Raw genomic sequence first — 16,635 nt, forward strand, 5'->3', positions numbered from 1 at the left:
TTTAGTACTAAGTTTGTATAGAAGAGGAGCTACTGCTCGCAAGTGTCTTCCCCATTGATCAGTTCTTTCCTTTGAATGGTCTTGTAGACTGCTATGAACATTTTTGTTGTTTTCCAGATAGACTATGTGGGTAATATACATGCTTTCGCCTTTGAGTATCCGTTTGGGTAGACAGGAATTTTCTGCTACTTTAGGTGACCTAATTTTCCTGCCTCACCAATGTCCTTGAAATAAAGAACAGCATCCTACTGTTGTTTTTCAGATTTTATCTTTTTTTCCCTCCTCTGAACACAGGGAGTCCCACCAACCTGCAAGTTGAGATCTCCTTTAGTTTAGGGGATGTTTCTTCTTGTTTCTTAAAATATTGCTCACTTAACATGTGTCCTGACTGACAACACTTAAGCCTTTGTTATTTAGAGCAGTATCAGGCTCACAGCAAAACTAAGGGGGAGGCACACAAATTCCCCTATGTCCCCCCCCCAACACACGCCTCCTCCATGACCAACGTCCCCCACCGGTGGCACACTTGTTGACTCATGATGTTAGGGTACGGAGTCGACCACCCCTCAATTAGACAGAGAACACTCTCGATAATGCAAGTCACACAGCGGGTTTTATTTCCAGCTAGCTGGGGTCCAAGTATACGCCCGGCGCAGCGGGTTTCAACAAGGACCTCGAGCGCTCAAAGCCAAGGGTTTATATAGCATTTTCAAGGCACTTTTTCATAGCTGCATACATATCTTGTGCCCCACTTTGACAGTTTAACTTTGTTTAACTTTCTGCCACTCAGTGTCACCCTGGCGCCATCCTGGCGGTTAAGAGAGTTTAGGTTTAGAAGAATTTTCACCTTAATTACATTCCTTCTGCCTCAGCCTCCTACAGTTTTATGGTGGGGAGTGCGACCTTTGGCCTCAAGGTACTGAGCCATTTGTCTCTGGAAATTGGGCCATTGAAGAGATAGCCCTTTTTGTTGTAAATCACCAGGACATTTGCAAACCAAGGGAGACTCCTCTCTTGCAGGATTGTGATCTCTGCAAGTTAACTATTTGTTTTTCTTTAACATCTGGTCCCTGTGGCACCACCACCTAACCGCCCTGGTGGTATATGATTAAGTTGTTTCTTAGGTTTTAGCTACTTTCTCTTATCTCAAGTCATGTGCGCTGTGGGCTGGTTAGGGACGCTCAGTAAAATGGCTTCCCAGCCTTCAGGATGGCCATTCTTATGCTAACCCACTCCTACAGTGCAAGGTGCCGGCTTTTGCTTTGCCAAGATGGCTGTACTTACGTCAGGGCTAGACTCGAGGTGGGTACAGCCTTGTTTTTCTTGGCCTCCACACCTGGAGCTGGTTTCCGGGACTTATTTTTAAGTCCCCTGGGGGAAGGGGAGCAGGGACAGTAAAATAGGTCCTTACAATGACATTACACGACCCTCCTTCCAGCCGAAGTCCAAAGTTTACAGCTTCGCTCTTGGTGTGTTACATTGTATGGGCTGCCTGTTAATATCTTCATTCCATCGACTGACAGTACTCTGGGTTTCTACTGCGTGATGTCTCTACCTCCTTCATTCTCTCTGATCACTTTCCTTGCTTGGTGCTTGTTGTAATCTAGGAGGTTCTCTTAAGCCTGCTCTTGACACCCACGGTACTTACTTCCAGTGTGGGCGGTGCTCTTCGCTGTCCTAGTGGGGCTCTGAGCTAATGGCGAGATCTGTCTCCTTTAAGCCCTTCTTCGGTGCTCCTACCTGCTTCTCGTCTTTCCCCTCACTCCAGAGTCCATGGTTTTCTTATTCCCTGAGCAAACCCTGCTTCCGTGTGTTGGAATAAATCTTCCAGAGCTTACTCTTTATCATTTACATCCAGGGTTCCTTTAATTTTTTTTTTTTTTTTTTTGGACAGACCTCATGTTATCATTTCCTGTTTACTTAATTAGAGGCAATTCTTCTGTTCTTTGGCTCTCAGACAAGCACGGGGCCACACACCAGCTCACCCTGCTCTGTTTACCTGGATTTTGTCTAGTCGCCACCTTGGAATTGGTCCTAGACAACAAGAGGCTGTGCATTGATCAGTCTGTCCTCAGTGACCCGTGGAGGGTGGGGGCGGGGGCTGGGGGTAATAGCCGTCCTCCCTGGGGTTTTTCTAAGGGCTCTTTATAATTATTGAAAACTCCACCCAGAGGTCATCTCCTTCATGCAAAAGGAGTATCCATGCCAGTACATCAGCTGGGAATGCCTACAGAGAGGAGCAGAACCCATGAGGGGCGGGGAACCCCTTCAGTTCTGGACATGGGTTCACATCTCTGCATCAGGGAGAGCTGAGCACTTTGGGGAAAAGCCTGCACACAGACTCCCTCCAGTCTGTTGGTGAGGAGATTCCTTTGCGGACCTGTCCTTCCAGGGACCCCAGTGTTGCTTTGTCTACTAGGTGGTTTCAACTTTCTGCCAGGCTGCCTTTACCTGGAGGTAACATGAACTCTGTACTCAAGCAGAGTCAGATACAAAGGAGGGGGGCCAGGGGAGCTGAGGCCACATGGTTTCTCCTTTAAGGAGATTTCTGTGGCCTTAAATCCACTGGATGTTTCTCTTTTTCCTCTGCTCTGACCAATTTCTGTGGCCTTAAATCCACTGGATGTTTCTCTTTTTCCTCTGCTCTGACCATACCCCACATCCTTTTCCTCAGAATCATATTTTAAATAGAATCCCTTCACCTCCAGCTCTTCTGCCCCTCTGAGGTAGGTCAAGGGTCAATGTCTGTTAGTTTAGCTCAAATTCTGATGCCATCACTAATTTTACCATAGAGAAAAATGTTTATTCTTCTAATTTTTTTTCCTATTCATTTTGTCTGTGTGGGGTAGAAAGTATGGAATTTTTCTCTGCAATAAACTAAAACTCACAGAAAACATCCCTTCCCATTTCTCTATCCTCTACCTTCGTCTGTTTCACTTAGCAGCCTCTGAGGACCCAAGTAACTGGGAAGCTACCCTTCCCTTGGATGTTTCTGCTTATAATAGGCTTGCCAGAAACTTGATAACTGAGTACAACTTTGGCTCTGGACAGCCTGGGGCCCAGAAGTGTTAATTCAGCACCAGCAGTCGCATAATCCAGGAAAAAGCACAGAACTGAGAAGTGTGAACATGTAGCTGATTCTGCTGAGAAAAGCAGAAATATGTTTGCTGTGGCGTGGGGGTGGGGGAAGGAGGCAGCCTGGGACACTCAGCCTCCCAGAGACAAATGCACTAACAAGGAGCGAAACGTGGCCGCCATCAGGTACCAATAAATAGTGGCGGGAGTGCCTCCTCAAAGCCCTGTTCCCAGTGAGCCCTCTCCCCAGGACTCATAAACCCCGTGTTTCAGATAGGGAATAGGTCAGGTGCTGACGGTCACTGCAGCAGCTAAGGGAGGGGGTGAGGACAGCCAGGAAGGCTGATGTCTTCTCCACCCGATGGCTGGTTAAACAAGGTCAAGGAGAGCCCCGTAGGCAACCATCTCCAGGTGTCCTCATCCAGCAGCAGGATGGCAATGGGTGAGAGAGGGAGAAACCTGGGGAAAAATCTGCAGGACCCCTGGTCTGCCTGTGGACTGGGGGGATGAGGCCAGTGACATGCACTCAAGCCACAGAACGATGGACACCTTCAAGATGGCTCCCTGTGACAAGAGCTACTGACTGGGAGGGCATGTGCATGGGAGGCCACGGGAAGGCCACGGATTCCCTGAACATCACCAGAGACTTACAAAATAAGGAGACTGAGTAGGAATAAAAAAGTAGGCGGCCGGCTGCAGTGCCAGGAGCTGCGGGAACTCTGGAGCAGAAGAGATATGTAGGACTGTCTAAGGGCCGCATGGACACGGTGGAAGATGCAGCTGGACTATACCCCAGTATGCGCTCGGGGCAGACCTGCCCAGGCCCTATCCCCAACCCCAGACTCTTCCAGGGCCAAGAAGTGCACGGGACAACACTGCTCCCTGCCGTCCCTCCTGACCACTGCTCAGCCCCTCTCCTCGGAGGCTCCTGCTGCCCTGTCGTGTCCGCTGCCCCCTCCTGGGTCCCTCCTGTTGTTCACTAAGGATGGTGTTTCCTAGTTCACACTACCTTCTCCAACATCTGTGTCTGGTTTCATCACATGGACTTTGACTTGACCTGTGACTTAACCTGTGATGGCTTCATCTTTCAATTTCAGAAGCATCCCTCTGGGGCTCAAATACTCCTCCCACCACCCCACAGGTTGGAGTCCTGCCTCCAGGAAACCTTTAATTCGCTAACTGCCCCCTGAAGCCCCTGTCTTCATTTCCCTTTGTATGCAGATTAAACCTCTTAGCCCACAGCCCATCCTTGGGGCTTCTCTAGTGCAGGCCCTGCCTCTCTCCCTTCCTGGCACTCCTCTGTAAAACCCCAAATGGGCACCAGCAGCTTCTTCCTAGTTGCTCAACACCGAGGATGGGAAGACAGGGGTAAATACGCGTGCATGTCCCCCACCCCATGAGCCACCTGAGGGCCCAGGGACACATCTTGAAGGTGTCCTACTCTGGGCCAGGTCGGGTTCTGCTCTGAACTAACCCCTAGCTCGACACTGCCTTCCCATTCTGCTATTTCTTGAACCAACTTGCTTTTCCATGCAGTGATGAATGACTTGGTACCTCTGGGAGCATTCTCCGCCCACATACAGCTGATCAGTCTCCCTTCATTTCCATCAAGACAGTCCAAGTCCGTCATCCCACCAATTTAGCACTCCTCATCCTCTACTCCTTCCTCTCCCTCTTCTCTGAGCCCCATGATGCTGCAGGACTGTCCCTCTTCTTGTCAGAGGCTCTGGCCCTCCTCTGGCCCTCCTCTGTTTTCAGCACCGCCTTTCTGTACTTTTTTCCCATCAACACACTCACGCTCAGTCTCCTGCCGACCCCGCAGCCCTCTCCAGGTATCAAGCCCTTTCTCCACACCCCCATAGAACAAACTTCTTCCTCTGGCCAGTCCCCAGCTATCCACCCACCCACCCCGGGTCTGCCTTCCACTCCCCTCCCACCCCGTCCTGAAACTGCTCCCCTCACAGTTACCAAAAACCTCCAGCTATGAAATCTGATGGACAGACAGTTTTGCCCTCATTTTACCAAAATTCTCATAAGTACTTGGCAGAGTTCACTGTCTTAAAGCAGCTTCTTCTCAACTCCTGAGCCTCTTCAACACGGTCTTCTCCTCCTCCTGAACCCGGAGCCCCTGGCTTCCCCAGGACCCCATCCTGAACCCTCTCCTCTTTTTTTTTTCCCCCTGCCTGAACTCTTTGGGCAAACTGTCATACTTTCTTTATGCAGATGACTCACAAATTTCTGTCTCGACACACCCAGAATGACCTTGATTCTGTCCCCTGCCCAAGCTTCACCACCCCAACCCAGGCTTCCCCTCCATCCACAATTTGGATAACTTAAGACACAAACCGAAAAGTCATCCTTGAGTCCTCTTTTCCCTCACCTCCCCCCACACTCAGCCCATCAGAGGGCCTGTCAATGCCGCCACCAGCACCTCTCTCAAATTCATCCACATCTTCCCACATTCTCTACCACCATGGCTCAGCCCTCCACCATCTCCCAGGTGGCAGCCTCCCTCATCTCCCAGTCCCTCTCCTATCCCCTTCCAGTCTGCACTGCACACACCATCAGCCCCTGGCCATGCCTTATGAGATGCCATCTGGCTCCTGCCCACCTCTCCAGCGTCCTCTTCCCTTGCCTCCTAGAGCCTAATCACACTGGCCTTCTTCCATTTCTAGACCATGCTCTGGAAAATTAAAGATGACTACATATTCTCTGTTTATCCCTCTGCCACCCCAATCGAGAAATGGAGTTTAATTCCCCTCTCCTTGATGTGGGATAATCTGCCAAGATTTCTCCTCAGAACCTTGACACATGCTACTCCTGGAATACCCAGAATATTCTTCCCACCCTCCTACCTGGTACTTCATCCTTATTTTTCAGTGTACCTGCTCTTCAGAGAGGGCCGGCCCTTCTAGACCACCTTAGCAAAAAGTAAAACCTTTCAAGGCGAGACCTGTGTCAATCTTTTATTTCCTTCTTAACATGACATAAACGAAACATGTACATAGGCATCATAATTAAATTGATTACAGGTGGCTGGCCACCTCCTTGCATAAAGTAAGTTTTACTGGAACACAGCCATGCCCATTATCTGTTGTTCATTGCTGCTTCTGAAACTAAAGAGCTGAGCAGATGCTACAAAGACCACGTGGCCCACGAAGCCTGAGATATTTGCCATTTAGCTCTTTAACCCCATGGAGAGCAAGACCCATGGCTCTCTCATCCCCAGATCTCCAATACCTCAGACAGATAATTTGTCCAAAAACCCGAAGGGCTCTGAGGCTCAGCTATAAGCCATTCTTTAATGGCAGGGTCTTTTGGTCAGGACAGGGCTAGACCAGGGCTGGGTCTCTTCCCTTCTGAGGTCCCCAGTCTAAGGAGTCCTAAATGACAGCTTTGGAGGAGATGCACCAGGACTCAGAAGTTCAAGTCCAAGGAGACCAGGCCATTTTTCTCAGCCTTCTGCTCAATTTCAGAAGAGGGCAGGAAGCTGGTTAGGACCCTCTGCCACCTTTCAGGAGTATATTTCTTTTGCCAACACCCAAGCAAGGATGTGACGATTTTCAGGGAGAAAAGGTCCTCTGCTTCTCTCCCCTCTGCAGCAAACATATGCTGGGCTAGACCCCTGAGAATAGCCATGTACGAGTGTGGACAGAGATACTCCCCTGGATCAGAGGCTCCTCCCCATCAAGGAGATGGCTCTGATGACAAGCTAGACCCCACACATGCCACTTTCCAGTTAAACTGAACATGGGGGTTGTGGGGAGACGTCAGCTTGTATGTGGGCACAGACTGTATATTCACAGGTCCGGGGACTGCTATGCTGTGTGTGTGCAAACGGACAGAGAAGAGGCCAGCTCTGGGAATTTGCCAGGGCCCCAGGATGAGCTGCAGATTTTTGCTCTGGATGCTGAGAGTTGCCGGGGGGGCCCTCTGCTCAAACATACTGCACATACTTCTTTTAATCTGTTATCATCTATCAGGCCCAGGCCTGGAAGAGAAAACCTCCCCCATTCCCTCCTTCCATCCTTTGTACCAAGATCCTCATCTCAGGTTCCGTGGGTCCACAGAGGGCTGCCTCTAGCGAGGTAGGGAGATCTTCCGGGCTGTAAGAGAACCAGGTTCCACCAGTTCTAAATCCTGGAGGGCTTCCAGCAGCTGCTCCTTTGCAGCTCCAATGAAGGTGTTCTCCAGGAAGGCAGGCAGGCCTCCCACACCATCCCGTAGGGTATACAGGGGCACTCGCACCAGGCCTAGCACCTGTGAAAGGAAGGAGACAGGTGACGAGATAAGTAGCTCATCCTAGACCCATCTTTCCAGATCAGGTCGCATCCCTTATTAGTTCAGCAGAACGAGGCCTGAGGACTTATTTCTTATACCTAGTGGGCCCAGCTCTCTGCAGACAAATGACCATGCCATCCAGCTTCATAAATACTAATCTCTCCTACATCACTAAACCTACAGTGCCTCTGCCTCCAGGATGTATGTTTGGCCCTTCACCAGTAGTTCTCAAAAATATTCCAGACCAGCCATATCAGCACCATTTAGAAACTTTTGAAAAAATGCAGATTCTCAGGTCCTTCCCTCCTTCCTTCCCCCACTGAACCAGAAATTCTGGAAGTGAGGTCAGTAGTAAGGTTCCCAGCTGATTCTGATACCTGTCAAAGTTTGAAAACCATCTCCATTAACAATCGACTCCCCGACTCTCCTAGCTTAACAACAAAGGTTCCCCACAACCTATCAGGTCACATCTTCTACCCAAGAAAATCAGGGGCCTGGAATGCAACGCTTGAAGTTGGGGGGGTGCTGGAATGCAACGCTTGAGGGGGGAGAGAGATTTGGTTAGGTATATTCTAGAAAAACAATTGCAGAGGCCAGTTAACGGAGGGGCGGAGGAGGGGGGAGCGGGGACGGACTACATTGGCTGTGGCTTGTCAACCAGATGAAAGAAGCCCAAGATCCTAACTACCTTAGGAAAGTGGGGGATCGGCTGTGGGGGGGGGGGTGGGCAGGGAGGCCATGGGGGTGGGGTTCTCGGCCGGGCCCCACCTCCAGCCCGTGGTCCTTGGCGCGAGGGGCGCCCATCTCCACAGCGACCAGCTGCTGGAGCGTCAGGCGCTTGGCGTAGAAGTGGGCCACGATGCGCGCCCCGGGCCCCGCGTGCGAGCTGCGGTAGTCGGCGCGCTCCACGCGGAAGCCCGCCACGGCCTCGCCCAGCTCCTCGGTCAGCTCGCGGTTCAGCCCGGCCTCCAGACCGCCGTCCTGCCTGTTGACGAAGCCGCCGGGGAAGCCGAGGCGCCCATCAAAGCGCATCTGCATCTGCGGGAGGGGACAGCGGGGTCGCCCGGGCGCCCGGCTGGCGTCCCAGGGGGAGGAGGAGGGGGGCGGGGTAGGGGTAGGGTCGGGGGTAGGGGCCGGGCGCCCCTTCTCACCAGGACCGCGTAACGGAGAGGGATGCGACCGAAAAGCATCCCCGGGTCTGGCGCGTATAACAGCGCGTGGCACGCGTGGCGCCAGCCAGACCCCAGCATCAGGGCCTCCTCCAGCTCCAGCTTGCGGATCCCGGCCATGGCCCCACGCCTGTCCCCGCCGCAGGCCCGAGGGCCCAAGGGGCTAGGCGGACCCGGCGCCAGCCAATCGAGGCGGGGCTTGCAGGCCCGGGGAGCCAGCGACGGCCGCGGGACTCGGGGAAACTGAAAGCCTCGTCCGGGTTGGGCCCCGGGCGGGGCGGGGCGAAGGCGGCGTGGCCCGCGATCCGGGCGCCGAGCGAGGCAGGGAAGTCAAGCTTCCGTCACAGTGCCCGGCCTTAGGGGCTCCGGCAGCCGGTGGTTGGCGGCGCCGGCTTCCCGGGCAGGCTTTCCCTGGGGCTGAGGCCTGCGGGTGGAGGCAGCGCGGGAGCATCAGGGAGCCTCAGCTGGTTTGGTTCCGGTGGCACACGGAGCCCGGGGCTGGAGCCGGGGCTAGGAAGCACTGAGGCCGAGCTGGCTTCGGAGACCTGGCCTGTCCTTGGGCAGTGGCGATGGAAAGGAGCTATAGGTGAAACAGCTGCCCTGCGGGGCGGAGTTGGGGGCGGGGGACCCAGTGGCTGGTTGAATGTCGGGGGAGAGTTGTGCTAGGGTGAGGTCAGAGTTTATGGCCAGGGTGCATGGCGGCATTTTTTTGAGATGGGGGGATCATAGGACAGGGGTGGTCAATAAGTGTTTTCTAGAGAGAAATTGGGGGTGGCGATAGGCAGAGAATAGGACAGGTAGCATAGGATAGGACTGATGCGATTTTCAGGGGGACGGTAAGTGTGGAAAGCTGTGGGTGTGAGCTGTGCTCGCGGGGAGGATTAGAGGATTAGAAGTGCCTAAGGCCTTCCGGACCTTGCTCATACACACCAGACGCCGGAGCTGTGACGGAAGGTGGAGGCTACTAGTGCCGGATGCTGAGGAACAGGCATTCGGAATCCCTCACCCCAGTCTAGGTCCCCTGCAGACAGCCCCTACACCAAGAGCCACTATTTATTACACAAAGGAGGGGAGGGTGCCGCTCCTTAAGAGGGCCTGCGCTTAAAGTCCTAACCTGTAAGAGATAGCATGTGATAGGAAAGAGCCCACGAACCCGTCCAGACACAGGCTTGTGACCTTAGCGAGTCATTTAACTCTCTCAGATCCCCAGCGCTCATCTCTTAAGTGAAGATGATACAGAGGTAGTGAAATGTTTAAGGTGCTTGGAGCAGTGCCCAGCACAAATTTATTGTAACCATCCTTGAAGCGGAGGGTAGGGGCCGAGTGATGTGTCTTATATTAAAGACCTGGAATGCAGCCAACATCAGGCAGCTGGATCAAAATGATGACACTGTAAATATGGCACAAATTCATTGGCTTGTTAGAGTTCTGGGGGGCTTGGAAATGGCCCCCGTTGAACACTTGCAGAAAACTCACAAAGACTGCCTATTGCACGGTCCACCCCAGACCAACTGGATCAGAATCTCTGGTGGTGGTTTTTAACTTTGTTTCAGGTAACTAATAAGCAATCAGTGCCCTAACACTTACCCCTAACATTCCAAAGGTGACCTGCTTTCTCTCCTACATGGGAGAGACATGCTCTTCCCAGAGCTTCAGGCTGTTTTTCTTTCCTGGTTCCAGGAGGAGGCTTTTAAAGATGGATTCAGCTATTTCTAAGGCAATGTGGAAAACTCTGTGAAACCACGGCAACAGCTATATAAGGATTAATGACTTTGGAAACCAGAGCTCTTTCAGTATGAATGAACATGGAACTCTCCAAAGATTCTCCCCCCTCCCCAGTCTTGCCATCCATTTCCAAACTGCTCTCTGACTCTGCACTGCTTTCTGCCTCTTGAGGGGGAGCCCAGCCTTCCACCTTCCTGAGGCAGAGTATCCAGAAGTAAAGGCTGGAGGTAGATCACTGAGCAATGCTGTGTCTCTTGAGAGCTACTCCAAGTTCATAATGGTACTCAAAACCAAAAATAACTCAGTGGTAACCTCAGAAGATGCTGAAGAATGAATTCATCTGAAAAATAATGAGGAGGAAGGAGTGGGAGAATGGGTGAAACGGGTGACAGGGATTAAGAGGCACAAACCTCCGATTATAAAATAAGTCATGAAGGTGAAAAGTACAGCATAGGGAATAGAGGCAATGATAGTGTAATAATGTTGGAGGATGACAGATGGTGACCACACTTACCATAGTGAGCACTGAGTGATGTACAGACTTGTCAAATCACTGTTGTACACCTAAAACTAACACAACATCTTATGTCAACTATACTTCAATACTAAAAATGAAAAAAAAAAAAAAAACAGAAGGGGCGTCTGGGTGGCTCAGTTGGTTAAGTGTCTGCCTTCAGCTCGGGTCATGGTCCCAGGATCCTGGGATTGAGCCCTGCATCAGGCTCCTTGCTCAGCAGGGAGCCTGCTTCTCCCTTTCCCTCTATAGCTCCCCCTGCTTGTGTTCTCTTTCTCTGTCAAATAAATGAAATCTTTTTAAAAATTAAAAATAAGGGGCGCCTGGGTGGCTCAGTGGGTTAAAGCCTCTGCCTTCGGCTCAGGTCATCATCCCAGAGTCCTCGGATCAAGCCCCACATTGGACTCTCTGCTCAGCAGGGAGCCTGCTTCCCTTCCTCTCTCTGCCTGCCTCTCTGCCTACTTGTGATCTATCTGTCAAATAAATAAATAAAATCTTAAAAAATTTTAAAATTAAAAATAAATAAAAATAAAAACAAAAATTCTGAAATTTAAAATATAATAGTCTCTCTTAGACATCAAAAACACTACTTGCTTCGATTTAATGAGTAGATTCAACATTAGATGGCTACATCCTTTCTGATGACGTTGTATCTTCGTGAAGCTGGGTTTTTAGCAGTTGTGATGAAAAGCAAGTATGGGATAAAAATCAGTGTGGAACAGGAAATGAGGGTTTGAAATGTCAGGTGGTGACAAACAGGTGCCATGTTGTCAGGACATAAACACTTAAGATGTTTGGACCTAACTATTCAATAATTGATAGCCATTTCTTTTGGCTTAAGGAGGCCATGAAAAATGTACTGGCACCCTAAATTACAGAAAACTGAGAAATTTTGGGAGCCTCCGAGATCATTAGTCTATTGATTCAATAAACACTATTTGAATCTTAAAATAATAATGAGGAGGAGAAGGAGGAGGAGGAAAAGGATGAAGTATTTATCCTGTCTTTTTTTTTTAATGAGCTGTACCTCAGGGGTCCCAAATAGTTAATAAGAAGAAACTTATATAGGGTATTATAGTTAATCAAAGAAAAAAGATAGAGCCAATCATAATTTTACTATTTTTTAAACTTTAAGTAATAGATCATAGGGCATGATCATCAATGACGATTAATGTCACCAAAAGAAAATCAGATACTTTTACACTTCATAACGGAAAAACACACCACCTAGTATGAAATAATCTTGCCAAAAAACTGAATTTGAATCTGGATCTAACTACAATTTTATAAGATATAAAAAAAACTTTTTTAAATATCAGGAAGAAGCTAAAATGATCCACGTGGTAGTGGATTAGAGCTGGAGACATCAGTATGAAATTGTGTTGAGCTTAACTTAGATACAGATGGTTATATACAGAAATAGTTATAGATATGTGCATATACAAAGGTTCGTATGCACAAATTTCCTCACTCTGTCAGCTGGGGGGGGGTCTCGAAGCAGGGGTAACACAGCGGCAAAAGGCATACCCAGTGCCCAGAGCTTGATTTCCAATACCATTTTCTAATAAAGGAACCAGGACCCCTTGGAGAAATGGCTGATTCAAGCACTGGGACAAGAAATTCACCTGAGGAATACATGATAAACCTAGAGCATCTTGTGATGTGAGAGATCTATTTTTTTTTATGAAAAGGAAAAAAAATCCATATTGATAGGAATATGTCAAAGGGATGGGGACCCACGAGTTAACTGAAAGAGCTCACAGTGGCCAAAGCCGAAACAATTGGAGCAGTAAAATAAAGAAGTATTGGATTATAATCCAAAGTATAAAGTAAGGATCTGTGGGTCCATTCTGATGTAGCTAATGCATAAGTAGGGGCACTTGGCTAGCTCAGCCAGTAGAGCATTTGACCCTTGATCTCAGGGTAATGGGTTTAAGCCCTAAGTTGGGTGTAGAGCTTACTGAAAAAAGTAATGCATAAGTAAAAAATGAGTGGGAAAGGATATCTCCCGCGGAAGAATTTGAAATAATTTATATAGATACTCTGTCCTCCAGGAGATGGAGCACAACTGATCACTCCTTAAGTGTGGGCTGTGAATAATGACTTCCTTCTAGTGAGGACACTATGGAAAGGGGAGGGGGCGGTGGGAACGATTTGTAACTTTGAGGAGAAACCTGACAAACATTGCTTTAGCCAGGTGACTCAAGGTCAGTATCAACAGTGATAAGTCATGTTGATGGTATGTACTGATACCATGTGATGGATATGGTTCTTAATGTCAGCTCTCTTCCTCCCAAAATGACATAACCCTGATCTAATTGTGAAGAAAGCATTAAACCCCATAGGAGGGACATTCTATAAAACACCTGAGCAGCACACCTCAAAACTGTTAAGGTCGATGAAAATGAGGAGAGTCTGAGAAACTGTCACAACAAAGGGGACCTTTAGGATTCCTGAAGACTGAATGTAATAATGTGGTATCCTGGATAGGATCGTGGATCAGAAAAAAGACATTAGCTAAAAGCTAAGGAAATGAGACTGAAGTATAGACTTTGATTAATAATAATGTATTGATATTGGTCCATTATTATAACAAATGTACCATGCTAATATATTAATAATAGGAAAACTGGGTAGACTATATGGGAACTCTGTACTATATTCACAACTTTTTCCGTAAATCTAAAACTGCTACAAAAAATAAAATTTAGGGGTGCCTGGGTGGTTCAGAGGGTTGAGCATCCAACTCTTGATTTTGGCTCAGGTCATGATCTCAGAGTCCTGTATTTCCAGGCTCCACACGGAGAAAGAAGTCTCTTTGAGATACTTTCCTTCTGCCCCTCCCCTGCAGTCTCGCTCTCTAATGAATAAATCTCTTTAAAAAGTATAAAGTTTATTTTTTTAAATGAGGAGATGCCACCAGTAAAACCTAGACTCAAAGAAACTCTACAAGTCCAATGACCTGGTTTCCTCAATAAATGGATTACAAGGGGAAAAAAGAGAAGCAGAATCTGTACATAACAAGAGATCGAGGAGATCTATCAGTTGAAGCAGTTGGGCTTTCCTGGGATCCTAATTTGAAGAAACAAAAAGTAAGATGGGAAATGTGAATACTGACCTGCTATTTGGTAGATAGGAATTACTGGTACAGTTACAAGTGTGAAAATAGTATTACAGCTTTAAAAAAAGATTCTCTTTTAGAGATACATACTGAAGTATTTATAAATTTATGATAAAAATAATGCAGTGAGGTGGCAGTGGGTGAGAATAGAAATAAAAGAGGATTGGCTGTGAATTGATTATTTCTGAAGCTGAGTGATGTTCCATAACAAGGGCTTATTATATTATTCTCTTTACTTTTATACAGTTTGATGTTTTCCATAGTAAAAAGTTAAAAATACCAAGATCTCTGACTTCTCCTGAAGTTAAAGGTTATCATTTACATTTGAATAAAGTTTTGCATTTCACAAAACCCTTTTACAGACAGGATCCCTTTGGGTCCGGGAGAGGGAGAAAAAGAGAAGCGTCTAATCTCACTTTTTAGGCAGAAAGAAGACTGCGACCAACATCGACCATCTACCAGGAAATTTTAAATGATTCCACTTAATCCTCATAAAATTTTCCAGGTGTTTCGCAGAGCCAAGGTTGAGAACCTCTGAGTGTTGAAGAATACACAGCTGGGGTTGGAGGGGCAGGGAGGTGATGCCGCCAGCAGAGAGCTTCAGGCTGGGCCAGTTGAGTTTCATCCAAAAGGGGTAGACTCCGTGATTATTATTTCGGGGGCACTCACTTATCTGAAATCAAATCCAGCAGCCTCAAAGGAAGTGGCATTCTGCAAAAGGTAGCCCTACTCTTCGTTGTTCGCAGGTCCAGCACCGAAAATACCCACTGCCATGCGGTCTGGAGCTCATTACATGCATTCACTGAGTGTAAGAATTTCACAGACACCTGCAGCTTTGTGCCTAGACCTCCTCCCCTGAGTACCCATGAGCACCGAGAACCCAACACACCCAGGAATGGACCCAGCGTTTCTCCCCTCCTCTGCCCTCCCCACATCTCCTGTATCCCCAGCTCTGTGAAGGGCCCAATCACCCATGCCACAAACCTAGGAGTCCTCCGCCCCTCCCACCCAGGTCAGCCCTCCATTCTCCTGGTGCCCTTGTGTTGTCTCCACAGGGCCCTGATGTCATCTTTTCTCACCCAGATCACACTTAACTGTCTGCCTCCAGCCTCACCCTGTTCTAACCGGCCCTCCATGTAGTCTCAGAGCCAAAAGCCATGGCGTGTTCACACCTCTTCAGGGGCTGCCCCGCACAGCAGATGAACCCAACAGCTCAGATCTGAGCCTTGCCTTCTGTGTGAGTGATCTACTACTGAATCATACCATGAAATGTAATGACTTAACACCACAGGGGACACTTACTGTTTCAGCATCCATGGGTCAGGAATTAAGCAATGGCTTAGCTGGATGGTCCTGGCGCAGGGTTTCTCATGATGTTTTAGTCAAGATGTCAGCAAAGGCTGCAGTCAAATGAAGACTTGACTAGAGCTGGGGAATTTGTTTCCCAGGTGACTCAACTTGGTGCTTCATGTTGGCGGAAGCCTCAATTTTATGCCAAATAGACCTCTCCCTAAAGTTGTGTGAGTGTCCTGGAGACATGGTGGCTGGTTTCTTCCAGAACAAGCAATCCAAGAGAAAGCAAGATGGAATCCATGTCTTATGACCTAGTCATGGTAGTCAGCCCTATTTCTACAATATTTTATTGGTCACACAGGCCACCATGACACAATGGGAGAAGTAACTGCACAAGACCAGAATTCCAGAGGGGAGGATCACTGGGGGCCATCGAGGAGGCTGCCCACTACACCTTCCTCTCAAACCTGACGTGATGGTCCTCACATTTCATGTACCACCATCCCAAACAGCTTTCAAACACCCCAGAACCCACATGCTGTGTCCTCCATATTTTTGTTCTTCAGGCCTGCAAGATCTTTTCCTCCCTTGTATTTGCCTGATGAAACTTCTCCCAGCTTGACTGAGGTATAGTCAACAAAAACTACATATATTTAAGGTACACAAGGTGATGTTTTGATATACTCATATATTGTGAAATGACTACCACAATCAACCTAATTAACACATCTGTCACCTCACATCATGACCATTTTCATTTTTGTGTCTGCGGTAAGAGCACTTAAGATCAACATCCTTGGGGTGCCTGGATGGCTCAGTGGATTAAAGCCTCTGCCTTCCGCTCAGGTTATGATCCCAGGGTCCTGGGATTGAGCCCTGCATCGGGCTCTCTGTTCAGCGGGGAGCCTGCTTCCCCTCCCCCTCTGCCTGCCTCTCTGCCTACTTGTGATCTCTGTCAAATAAATAAATAAATAAATAAATAAAATCTTAAAAATAAAAGATCTACATCCTTAGCAGAGTTCAACTGTACAGTAATACATTGTTACTTCTAACTAGAGTCACCGTGCTGTACATTAGATCTCCAGAACTTATTTGTCCTGTATTAACTAGAACATCCTAACCTTTGACCAACATCTGACAACCCAACCCCAGCCCTGGCAAACGCCACCTTTATGATCTTGACATTTTTACATTCCTCAGAAAAGTGAGATCCTGCAGCATGTGACTTTCCGTGTCTGGCTTATTTCACTTAGGATAACATCCTCCAGGTTCACCCATGCTGTAGAAAATGGTAAGATTCAGGGGCGCCTGGGTGGCTCAGTGGGTTAAAGCCTCTGCCTTCGGCTCAGATCATGATCCCAGGACCCTGGGATGGAGCCCCGAGTCGGGCTCTCTGCTCAGCAGGGAGCCTGCTTCCCTTCCTCTCTCTCTGCCTGCCTCTCTGCCTACTTGTGATC

The 16,635-nt window shown here is 48.5% G+C and overlaps 1 protein-coding gene across 1 annotated transcript; it reads right to left on the bottom strand.

Moving 5' to 3' along the window:
* Positions 1 to 6,023: 6,023 nt before the first annotated feature.
* NUDT16 (nudix hydrolase 16) lies at positions 6,024 to 8,798 on the bottom strand. The gene is made up of 3 exons (XM_032869704.1): positions 8,508 to 8,798; positions 8,125 to 8,394; positions 6,024 to 7,335 (listed from the first exon to the last, which is right to left on the bottom strand). The coding sequence occupies exons 1-3, from the start codon at positions 8,643 to 8,645 to the stop codon at positions 7,156 to 7,158; spliced, it is 588 nt and encodes a 195-aa protein (XP_032725595.1). The 5' UTR covers positions 8,646 to 8,798; the 3' UTR covers positions 6,024 to 7,155.
* Positions 8,799 to 16,635: the final 7,837 nt, after the last annotated feature.

Source organism: Lontra canadensis, unplaced genomic scaffold (genome assembly GCF_010015895.1).
Source record: "Lontra canadensis isolate GAN:19392208 unplaced genomic scaffold, GSC_riverotter_1.0 scaffold38, whole genome shotgun sequence".
Taxonomy (NCBI): Eukaryota; Metazoa; Chordata; class Mammalia; order Carnivora; family Mustelidae; genus Lontra; species Lontra canadensis.

Bases quoted from the DNA above. Each gene is read 5' to 3' on its own strand.
- NUDT16 (XM_032869704.1), bottom strand. From the start codon at position 8,645: ATGGCCGGGATCCGCAAGCTGGAGCTGGAGGAGGCCCTGATGCTGGGG. The intron at 8,395-8,507 runs GTGAGAAGGGGC...CCCCTCCCGCAG, and splicing joins CTCTCCGTTACGCGGTCCTG to ATGCAGATGCGCTTTGATGG. The intron at 7,336-8,124 runs GTGGGGCCCGGC...TTCCTTTCACAG, and splicing joins CCAAGGACCACGGGCTGGAG to GTGCTAGGCCTGGTGCGAGT.